Source organism: Morchella sextelata (assembly GCF_020137385.1).
Source record: "Morchella sextelata strain SCLS chromosome Unknown scls_5, whole genome shotgun sequence".
Lineage (NCBI taxonomy): Eukaryota > Fungi > Ascomycota > Pezizomycetes > Pezizales > Morchellaceae > Morchella > Morchella sextelata.
In genome coordinates, this window is record NW_025408620.1 from 353,592 (window position 1) to 365,994 (window position 12,403).

Here is a 12,403-nt window from a genome sequence, read left to right on the forward strand (position 1 = left end):
CCCAGGCATGGTGGAAACACTGAGTAGCTGGGTTGGAAGGAGCAGAGCGGGATGCCTCTCCTTTTTGCTGTTTTTGACCTTGGAACGGGATTATCTTCTTTTTTTTTTTTTTTCTACTCCGCTTTTTTCAAAGTGTGGTCCACGAGACGGGCCGGCTGGAGCCAAGGTCTCGAGCCATCTCGAGCACATTGGCCGGCTCGTCCAGAAAAATAGGGCAAAATCTGTATCATTGGGCCTAGTGTTGGGCACGAGCCTGTTGGAGACGAGCCTGGCTTGGAGCTAGCTGGCTCGGATTGTTGGAATAAAGACTCGAGGTATTCGAGTTCAGGACCTAGCTAGCCTCGAGCCCAGGCTTGAACTTCCATTATTATACTAATGATGGTTATCTCGAGATAACTTTTGTTTTGAAAGACCAACTTTGGGGTCCGAGGATCTATTTTGATAATGGTATCCCATTTTTTCACTATTATTATGATGTTAAAATCAACCCATCACTAATAATTGATAAGGCTCGAGCCTTTCCTAATGTTGGATCGAGCTGGCTTGGGCTCGTATGAAAGAGAGCTTGAGGCATTCGAGCTCAAAGCTCGAGTCAGCTCGGCTCGTGCCCAACACTAATTGGTCCATACATGGACAAGACATTTTCATCAAACATGCTTCTTCTCATACTAAGGTTGAGCTAGCAGTTGATACTTTAGGGAAAATATTGCAGGCTCGAGCCTGTCTCGAGCCCTCAAGCCTTTCACGAGTAAGCCGAGATGAGCCCCAGGATATGACAAGCTGACTCGAGTCTGATAATAAAAATAGGTTCGAGACGACTCGTGTACCACAGTATTTTTTTTGAAACTTTGTGTTGTGTTTGTATTCTGTCCACTTTCGAGCAATGGTATGGCTCCTTTCAAGGGAGAGGTTCAGTGCAGTGCTGCATCAGTCTGTCTCTAGTAGGAGTGGAAATGCATCAATTTCGACGTTTCCCATACAAAAGGTTGCGAGATACACATTATTTGATGCAATAACAGACCGACTGTGTGTTAAAGGCATTCCTGTCCCATTACCGACGAGTTTACTAATGCCTTTACCTCTATGTACGACTTTACCAGTTAAAGGCATGTTAAATGCAAAAAAAAATGATGGTTTCCGGCGTTTCCCGTTTTCCGCCGGAAAATCAATATTTTCCGATGAAACCTCCCCTCTAGATCTCGAGATAGTTGAGTCCCCCCAAATAGAATATTTCGATGGGGTCATCAAATGGTATCTGGCATCAATGGGCTTGTAACAGTTGGGGAATAAAATTTCATTTTGGTGGATCCATTGTTTGGCATGTACATGTAGGCTATTCTGAGTAGGATGTTCTGTGATGATTCGTTTCATTCGTGATGGCCTTCGTCAATCATGTGAAGCATCACCGGTTGCCAAAACTTATCCCCCTGTATGAAATGGGGTGACAGAAGCGTGACCGGTAAAGGCATCAGTAAAGTCGTCGGTAAAGTCATTTGTAAATCATTAAAAAGTCGTCTGTAAAGTCGTCCGATTTCCCTTAAAACGACTTTCCCTCTGCCAAAATATTGACATTTCCGAGCGAGAATTGGGCCCAAAGAAACGACTTTCCCGACGACTTTACTTACATAATATTCGAGGTACACATTTCCACCCCCCTAGAGTGTGGGAAGAGGTCCTTTGATATCTCTATATACTCTACTTTACGTAGCACGTACTTAATTATCCAGTCTAAGACCTTTAGTATTAAGCAATTATACAGGAAATAATCGTTATCGATAGATAACGATTAAATAACAATTGTTTAAGCCTTTACTAACGCTTATTTTTTTCTTTACCCATTCCGGCGGTAAAGTACTACTGAACTTGAAGTTCCCTGTGATGATTTCCGTGGTGATTTCCGCCATCAGATCCGATCCACAGATCCCCCAAAGGTGGAAACACTGAGTAGCTGGGTTGGAAGGAGCAGAGCGGGATGCCTCTCCTTTTTTGTCGCTTTGGACCTTGGAACGGGATTTTTTTTAAACTTTGTGTTGTGTTTGGATTGCGTCTGCTTTCGAGCAATGGTATGGCTACATGTACTTTCAAGGGAGGAGTGCAGTGTAGTGCTGTATCAGTCTCTATATCTGGGAAGAAGTCTTTTGATATGTATCTCTACTTCTCTAACGTTCTCTACTGCTCCAAGGACTACATGTACCTCTAGCTGGAAGCGGAATCATTGTATTGAGCGCGCATCAAAAGTACCGCCTTAGAAAATTCAAATCCAAGAGATGTCACACCCTGGTAATACATGCATTTCTTCGTGACGAATAATTCAGCGGGTCCAAAAACGTATTGTACCACGTCGGGAATGTCTTGGCACCAATCACCGCAAGTCACTCGCACGTTTTACCACCACCTTGATTCTCTGGTCCCTTCTCGAGTGTTTAGTCCTGCAGATAGAGGTAAGGGCCCCCTAACAGATACATCCATTACAAGTAGTAGACCTTGTGTATCACAATTCCTATACCGTCAACTTGAAAAACTCAACTTGAAAGATGCGAGCAGAGCTAGCTAGTCGCCGCCCGCCCGCCTCCATAGTATGGCTTGTCTGTGCCGACTTGAATTCGGCCGGTGCCATAGAACGGGTGGCTTACCCTGCCACGAGAGCCGCCGTCCGATTCTTGCTGGTTCTGGGAAAACATTGGAAGAGAGCTACATTCACGCCACATCTAAGCATCTGAACGTATATATGGAGCACACAATCAGCTCACGGGGCAATCTATCATCATCATCATCATCATCATCATCATCATCATCATCATCATCATCAGTAAGTGGCCCATCCCGCCACACTCACATCACGCACCCACTCACTGACCCCCTCCAGCCAAATCTCCGCCGCACCATGCGCCCCACACCGGACCTCCACCGCACCCCCAGCCCCAGCCCCACCCCCACCCTCCCCCCCCGCCACCGCTCCTTCTCCGAGCCAGGCAATCCCCCCCTCACACCCGGCGACCACGCCGACCTCGAGGCCCTCCACCGCACCCTCGACACCCTCCTCTCCCCCACCACCAAGCCCACCACCGTCACCGAGGTCCTCACAACCTTCCGCCAGCACCTCGACACCCCGCACTACCTCCTCCCCACCGCCCTGCACCAGCGCACATCAACCCTCGCCCGCAAGCTCCGCACCACCGCCGCCGCCCTCGCCCACGCAAACCGCGTCAACACCCGCCTCGCGCACCTCCACGCCACGCTCCAGGCAGCGGCCCCCGCCCCCGCCCCCGCCCCCCACTCCCAGCGGCAGCGCCACGTGCTGCGCGCAACGGCGTCCGTGCGCCGCAGGCCGCTCGTGCAGCGGCTGGCCGAGGTGCTCGGCGGGCGCGAGCAGTACGAGAATGTTGTTGATGCGGGGGTGCTGGCGGTGATTGTGCGGCTGGGGAAGACGGCGGACCGGGAGGCGGGGGTGCTGGAGGGGCGGCTGCGGCTGGTGAGGGGTTTGCTGGACGGGTTTTGGGGGCCGAAGGAGCAGGCGAAGGGGGAGGTGCTGTGGGGCGTGTTTGTGGCGGAGGCGAGGGTGAGGGTTGAGGCGGTGAATTTGTGGGCGGTGGAGGAGGCGAATAGGGTTTGGGTGATGAGGGCGGTGGGGAGGAGGATTGTGGGTGGGTGGGTGTAGGGGGTGGGTGCGGGGTGTGGGGTGTGGGAGGCGGCTTGTGGTGGTGGAGGAGGAGGGGGTGTTGTGGTTGTGGTTGTGGTTGTTGCTGTCTGTAGCTAGATTGTAACTTGTTCTTGCAGTATGGCTGTTCCCCCCGCAAATAAAGACACCATCCCCACCCATGAAATTCCTGACTATGAGTTATAATAAATGAACAAACGAACAGCAACAACAACAACAAGTATGAGTTGCTTCCCCACATCACTATGTTTCCTAGCGCTCCGCAGAGTACAGAATCTTGTAAATTTACCAATCATCGACCCTTTCACCATGGCCACGTGCACCCTTTCCTTTCCTCACAAGTCACCACGTGCACGTACACCCAAAGCCCCACCCACCCACCCACCCACCCCCTCTCGCTTCTCCCCAGACCGCAAATCCCGCCAGCAACAGCAGCAATACAACACCGATCCAAGACCTGCTGCCATTCGTACCGGGCCGAGTGATAATTCGTGATTGGTCGCTATCCCGATTCATGAGCTATCACTCGGCCGGTCGAGTTCTGTTCCCTTCACGCCGCACGCGCCCCCGCCCCCCCCCCCCCCCCCGAATCTTTTCCCATAGCATAAAGATAGGGTTCAGGATCGAAGGCTTTTTTATCCAGGTCCGGTACTACGGTGGTGTTTTAGTCTTTGATATCCTTACCTGGTAACGCCGCCTTTTGGGGGGGGGGGGGGGGGGAGGGATCATGACACTCCGTTATCTCTACTACGAGTGGAAAATGCATCAGGAAATGCATCAAGTCTTGTGTGGAGAATGTCGTCGGGAAATGCATCAAATTTTGTATGGTAGAAATAATTAAAAATCGTGTGGTGGAAATAATCAAACCTGTGGTGGAGATGGTTAGAATCGTGTGGAGATAGTTAAAATTGGTGTGGGGGGAAGTACATGTAGTTAAAGTCATGTGGGTAGAAATAATTAAAAACCTGTCTGGTAAAGGAACCGGGAAATGCACCGGAGTGTGTATTAAAATCGTGTGGTCAAATAATTTAATATTTTGTATGGGGGAAGTGATTGAATATATATGGGCCCGTGTGCACCGGAGGAAAAAGGGATGTAAAATGGTTTTAAGTGCAATGGCACGCTTTTACATCCAATTTACATCCAATTTACATCCCATTTCCTCAACCGAATTTTGTCAAAAAAAAAAACGAAAAGATATGGGGATGTCTATCTACATCATTACCTAGATAAGGGTTGAACCTCTTACCTTAGGCTGACATAGCTAGGACTATATCAACTATACTAGCTGAATTGATGTACATGTAGATGACCGTTTTTGGAACACCTATAGGCCCAGGAATATATGTGGTAATTTTAGAAAAAAAATATCAAAGGGATCGAAAAGGGAGGATAAAGGGACTGAAAAGGGATCGAAAGGGGATTGAAAAGGGAGAATAAAGGGAGAATAAAGGGAGAATAAAGGGACAGTAAATGGGCACAAAATGCATAGTAAATGCACAGTAAATGGACACAAAATGGACATAAATGGGAGCCCGGGGGTCGACAGTTGGAAAAGGCACAGGAAAGTCATGTAAAGGGGATCGACTGTGGGAAAAGACACAGTAAAAGGGATGCAAAAGGAAAAAAGTACACATTTCCAACAGACGTACCCCTGTAAGCACATTTACATGTGCCTTTTCCCAAACTTTTGTGTGGGAAATGTGCTAATTGATGCATTTACTCGCCAAAAATTAATGAATAAAAAAAATAGAAAAATAGCGATTTTGTATATTGGTCCATATGGTCCGAGTGATGAGCTGTGATTGAGCCGGTTTTCTATATACATCTTCTTTGTCTGGGACACAGGTGTCTTGTCTACGTTTTCCTTTTGGCGGGTTTGTCTTTTCGGGTTAATGGATGCGACGGGATGGTGGTATGAAGGTGCTTCTATTCGCAGATTGTCTTCTTCATGCGGGAGCTGAGACGCTGGAGGGTGGGAGTGTCCTGCTTAATGTCAGGGACGCAGTCAAGATAGCTGTACCGGCTCAGTACTGCGCGTTGGGAGTGAGTTTTATGACAGTACATGTTTCCTGGATTTTAAGTACATAGAAACGGTACGTTAATTGGGTAGGGAGATACAAGTAGGTGAAGGGTACATGTTAAGTTATGAGAGCGAATCGTGAGTTAGGTGTTTAATTGCGAGGGATGAACTGAGAACGATATGATATTCTCCATTACAGGTGCCGTCAACACTACATCTACGTACAGAATATATCTTAATTTCTTTCATCAGGAAGATATTATGAATGCGTGAATACGTACAAGTACATATCGCCTCCTCGGCCACCCAAGTCCATGGTCATCCATCATACATGTACTATCAAAGTTCCCAAATCATCCTCCACGGGTAAAAAGAAATCAAATCAGAAACTAGAAAATCAGGCCAGGATAATACTCACACTATGGTGTGCCAAGCAATCCCATGAATACATGTACTCCCGACGGCACACTAACAGCGGGAAGGACACATCCCGTCATATGTCATGTCGTGCCGGGTAAGAACTATGACACAGCCTTTCCTCTCTTTCACTTGCACCCATACCTTATTCCCTGCCCCATTTCCGTACTCTCTTCCATCTTTCATCCTCTATCTTCTATCATCCTGTTCCATCCCTAAATGGATTCATCCATCCCTCAATCCCGACACTAGAATGTGAAGCATAACAAGGTAATAATAAGCTGGCTGGTATTTACTCTCTTCTTCTTCTGGTTTTGATGGTGGATAGGAATAATATGCTAATTACACAATTCCGCTGCAGCAGAGGTTGGTTTTCCATCCTCCATACGACATTTTCATCTACTTTGGAGATGAAGAGATGGAGTTCTCTAATTATATTTTCTCATGGTAGCAGTGATGGTCGATTACTTCTGTTTCGATACGAAGTTAAAAATTCTGGCCAGTCCACCCCCCGCTGCTTCGGAGATAAGAGTTGGGATGGGGTGTGCCAAATACATTATATTCCCCTCTGGTAGGAGCGGTGATGGCTGGGTGCTTCCCGGTTTAATACGGTGTTGAGTTGTTAACTGTAGGTTTATTCTTTCTTGCTGTCTGCTACATGGAGATGAGCGGGATGTGCTAATTGATTCATTAAACACTCCCGGGGATGGTGGTGGTGGCTAGCTGGGTACATTCTTCCGATACGGTGCTGAGATGCTGATAGTAAGTTTACCCCTTCTTCTTCGTCGGCCGAAGAAGTAAAGGCATGTACTACCTGCTAATTGTATGCTTCCGGTGTTGATCGTGGCGGTAAAGTGGTTCTATCTTGATGGTGTTCGGATTCTGGGCTGGCAGGTGTAATCTTTCTTGTTTTATGCTCCAGAGATGAGAAGAGCGTGCTAATTGTACACCTCCGGGTGGTTGTGGTATGGTAACAGATCATGTAAGTAATTCCTCTCAATATAGTGTTAAAATACTGAGCTGGTAAGTGTACCTTCATTTCTGCTTCATGAATAAGAGCGTGCTAACGTGTGGATATATATACCTTCGGTGGAGGTAATCGAGTGCTTATATCTTGATACGGTGTTGTGGTACTGAACTGGTAGGTGCATTCTTTTTCTGCTTCAGGATAAGGAGATAGAGTGTGCCTATACTAATTATACACTCCCGGTAGTGGCGTTGATGCTTAAATACTCCTAGCTCGATACAGCGTTGAGATTCTGAAGTTAAGTGCATCCTTCCTATTGCTTTCTATAGCGAAGAGGGATTCATGCTAATTTAATCATACACCTTCAGTAGCAACGGCGGTGGTCGGGTGCTCCATCTCGACAGAGCGTTGGGGTACTAAAATGAATATGTTGGGTACACATTTTTTTTTTCTTTTCTCAGCTTCGGAGAAGAGAAGAGCGTACTAATTATCCACCTCTAGCGTGGTCTACGAGGACGCTCGAGGCGAGGTTTGGGGGTGTCCTCGGGTGCCTCGCCCTCGTTGACCTCTGTCCTTGTCTATCCTCAAGGTCCAGCACTATTGGCCTCAAAGTGCCTCGAGGACGATAAAGCAATGACCCAGTAAACCAAAAAAAGTAATATTTCTCAAAATGAAAGGTATACTTTATTCATGACCTCATCCGATTAGGGTATATTAAGTGTGTATTATAGCCAAGAATTGTTCTTGGAAGTCCTCGAGGTTCCTTGTCCTTTTGGACTACTGTCCTTGCGTGTCCTCGAGGTAAGGATACAAGGACGCTCGTCCTCGTGAACCACACTGTCCACCTCCGGTGGTGATAATGATAGTCGGATGCTTTCGTTTTTGATATGGTACGGAGATGCGGAGATCTTGTGGTTTAAGTGCGCTCCTCATTGCGCTTCAGAGATGGGAAGATTGTGCTGTTTTTACACCTCCGATACCAACGGTGATGATCTGGTACAGCAAGACTTCTAGACATGATCAGATTAGCATAAATGTCTCGACTAAGATGAGTGCCGGTCGCCTTACTTCATGAGTCTCCGCTGCTCCTGCTAACCCAATGCCTAAGGCCGCTACTTTATAGGCGCATATCCTCCCGGATATATACCTACCGGATTAAGAAAGATCTTTGTTTCAACGTAAGTATAGGAAAGATTCTTTCGGGAGAAGAGACAAATACTGACACTCATACCAACTGATTCATATCATTTCCGCCCCCTTCATGTTTTGTGGTAGAGAGGCATTATACGAACGAAGCCTTTGCCGTCCGGATCAACTTAGGACCGCATAGAAAGTAGGCTATCGAATCCCACAAGATGGCGGACAAGCGATCACCGCCCAATCTCGCGGGAAGTGTATTGATGTCTGCTACTCACAATGTGTCAAAGCATCAGATAATATGAGCCATCTCACGGGGCGCATATCTGTCAGGGCACCTACCATAGATTCTCCCTTAAACCATCAGGCCCGACGTAAACGTGGACCACTAGTTACATACAGTAGGTAGGATGTGTTGAACGCCCAAAGAGCTCATGCTCTCACAGTAAGATCATTATCCGATCGTGACAAGAGGTACCAGATACCTCCGGTTATAGAGTTCACAATATCATACCTACTGTATGCGGCTAGTGGCCCTCATTTACATCGGGCCTGATCATACGGTTTAATGGACATATCGACTACCCGGCCCCGGAAAAGAATCCCTCTGTGGATTGGTAACTATATCTTTTAAATGCAAAGAATCAGCTATGGTCTGTAATACTGTAGCCTATGGATTCGATTATTAGAGCCACGGCCGGTTGGGAAGTGTGTTTTAGTTAGCGCTATCACTACAACAATACATCAGTAGACAGCGGAAATTCCTAGGACTTGTGCTGTTAAAAAGTATTTCCAGGTCGGTTTCACATGTTCGGCAAGGAGGTTAACAAAAGTTACAGTGTTGCGGGTAACAAAGGTTACACTGATTTACGCCATGCCAACGATTCAATATTTGGCTCATGGTGTCCACAAATTGGCTACTTTAAAACACAAAACGGAGAAACGGCAAAATAATATCGATGACTTTCAAACCACCAGTCCAGACAGAGCAAGGAGCCCTCTACAAAACTAAAACAAACTTCACGTGGAATCACAAGTCATCACTCGGCTATATTTCACAGTTTTCAGCATTTCACGGTATTAGTGATTGATGATTGATAGTTTATCAATTAGTAGTATTGCAGACATCTTCCGGTTTTATTGTCTTGAACAAAGGAAATAAATCAGAGACAAGTTCGGGAGATGCTATCAATGCCCAGATTAGATCTTGAGTATGATGGCCGACAATTCCACGAAGTGGTACTGAAGCTTTGGAGATGATGCCTATATTAATAATGGGATAATATGCATCACGGTGGAGTCACGTAACATCAATGTCACAACGATTTCAAAGAGAGGAACAAGAACTAACACAAAAAACATAATGATATTTCTACTATTTATACCCTCCTAACTCTACACCCGGCATAGGTGGCACGATAGATGCCCTATCTAGCTTAGAGAACCCAGATAGTTGATGAGGCTGACCTGGTTTTCCCTGGCTACTCCATCAGGTCCTCGCGCAGAGAGACCCAGGCACCCATATCTGACTTTGGGTTGACCCGGCCCAGGGGTCAGCAAGGCTGGGTACATAATTAGCATCGTGCCGACAAAAGGAATCAATGAAGAGAAGGAATGATATTACTCACTTTTTGGAGGTGAATCTCCTAGATCACACCCCTTCCAGCAAGCGAAACGGAGATCCCGTGGTAGAGTTGTGCCGGGGACAATGAGATGCACTCAGGCCACCGCATCCCCAGGACCCAATAGGCATGTTTCTGTTCTATATGCACCCACCGCGTGTTAGTAATGATTTCCAACAATTGGGAGCAAAAAAAGAGCACAAACTGGGGAGGCACTGCAGAGGCGCCACGAGTGAAAACCCCTCCCCCAGGGGCCTATCATCCCCAGAAGTTCAAGCAGGGGGAGAAGCCAGATGCATTAGTGGTATAACTATGAGCAGGTAGAAAGCCTCCATACAAGGAAGTGCGTGTAGTACGCACTCCCTCGTACGGAAGGCTTCCCCCTCCTGCACAGCCACACAGCCAATACATCTCGATTCTAGGTACCTGCGAGGATCAAACAGTTGCCTTTCTGTTGTATTAAGTCAGTACATATAGCAGAGAAGGAAGAGGATTTGGAACTTACTCCCGAACCGTAAGTTCCTCCAATGCGCCCCCAATCCAGACAGCGATGAATCTCCGCTGTTTTATGCAAATATCAGTAAGTAAGAGACAATTTGATAAGAAACAAATAGACTGAGAGAGAGAAAACATACAAAAAACAGACAGAGGGATCACCTCACTGTTATGTCCAGTCAGTACACATATCAAAGCGTAGCAAAGAACGAAGAGGATTTGAAACTTACCACCAAACCATAAGTTATGCAAAGATAGCACCCCTAGCCTAGAGATAATTTCGTTTACTTAATAACAATATAAGTGAGTGAGAGAGGACTTGATAAAAACGAATAGGCAGAGAGGGGGGAGGGGAGCATACAAGAAGGTGCGGTGAGGAGCGACAACAGTAAAATTGCCTACTACAGTCAGTCTTTTGTTTCAAAGTAAACAGTTTGCTCATCGCCGTCAGAAGAAAGGGAAAGGATACATACAATCAGCTCAAGGCTTGTACCAGTACAATCGCCCTGCAAGAGAGCGGATCCTCCTGTCCCCGGCTTTGGAAGGACGAGGAGGGGGGGTTAATGGCTGATGAAGCCGCAATATGATAAGAATATAGAAGAAGGAGAAGAGAAGGAGAAGAGGTAGGGAGCCAACAGAGGACCAGAAATTATGATGGTAGGTGGCTGCCTACATGGAACTACATGTAGCTAGCTGGCCTCATAACCTTAGTTGCCCTAGAATGGTATCACGTCGAGTGCTTGGTTGTGTGTACGTACGTCTAGCTACTAGGTGCTGGGGAATACTGAGGTTGGGATACATTTAAGCACATATATGCCGGGATTGGATCATAGGAAGGGTACATGTAGTGTATTGATTCTTTGTATGGTGGGATGAGTTTATATGCATTTGCAAGGTTAAATATCGTCCACACTACGAGGACAATAGCTTAGATGATTTAGCTATGAGATTACTACATGTAGATACATGTAGCTAGAATATATTCTAGGGTGGTTGGAAATTTGAGGAAACACCGAGATCTTGAGAGCTTTGGGCATTGTGCCTACTTGTACTTACATACATGTATACTCTACTTAGATTGAAGAGCCCTACCAGGTGAAGTAAAAAGGTAACAGCTAAGCTACATACATATGGGTTTTTTTTCTTTCTTTCTAAACGATATCGAGCTTATTTCAAGGTACACAAACCGCGGTTCATAACAAGGATGGGGAGCTTGAGGGCACGGTCCACCGAGTTAAGAAATAAGCAAAAACCATAACGCGATCAGAACACAGAACAGAAATCCACTATCAGTATTAGCTATTGGGGTATTGAGGTATTGAGATCCAACAATTCAGATCCCCATCACCATCTCCATCTCAACTCCCCAGTCCCGAAAGTCTCAGCGCTACGATACATACAACAGAGCACACGGCCCACAGGCCCATACGCAATCACCGCCCGTCACTGTCGTCATCCGAAACGAAACAATGTCTCACTTGGGCAGGTCTCAGTCTCATATTCACAGACCCCACCCCCACTAGACAAACCCCCACACACACATGCCCAACATACTGCAGTATCAATCACCCCCACCGGCGGCACTACGATTTGATTATCCATCGGCGGTCACGGGCATCGATATCTGAGACCAAGACCCGCCTCTCTACATAACGTAACCCCAACCCAGTCCAATCCAGCCATGTCAAAGCTAACTAACCCAAACCCTAGACCTCAAGTCCGTCCCCAAGCCGAAATCGAAAAGCTTATCACCGCCGCACCAATCGGTGTGAGGGTAAAAACTCTGTCTTGCGTCTGCGGATTAACCGTTTAAGCAGCGCAGAGCAGCACAGAGCAGCGCAGAGAGAGCGGTGAACATGCTATGCTATGCTATGCTACGTAGAGGTAGGTAAGGCAGGGTATGTAAAGAGCCGAGTACCGAGTCATGTTGTGCAATGTTACATTGAGGAGGTAAGGGCTCGCGTGATTGCCCTATGGCGGGGAGGGTGGGTGGTAAAGGTGGGTGGGTAGGGCTAGAAGGTTATTTCGGGCCCAATAAAATTTGGTGATTGCGTGCTGGATGGAGGTAAGGGATGGATGTGAGC

The 12,403-nt window shown here is 46.9% G+C and overlaps 1 protein-coding gene across 1 annotated transcript; it reads left to right on the plus strand.

The window, feature by feature from the left end:
* Nucleotides 1-2,884: 2,884 nt before the first annotated feature.
* H6S33_010606 (uncharacterized protein) lies at nucleotides 2,885-3,658 on the plus strand (the record flags this gene model as incomplete). Its single annotated transcript, XM_044842557.1, has 1 exon — nucleotides 2,885-3,658. One exon carries the CDS (start codon nucleotides 2,885-2,887, stop codon nucleotides 3,656-3,658), a length of 774 nt encoding a protein of 257 aa, XP_044696536.1.
* Nucleotides 3,659-12,403: the final 8,745 nt, after the last annotated feature.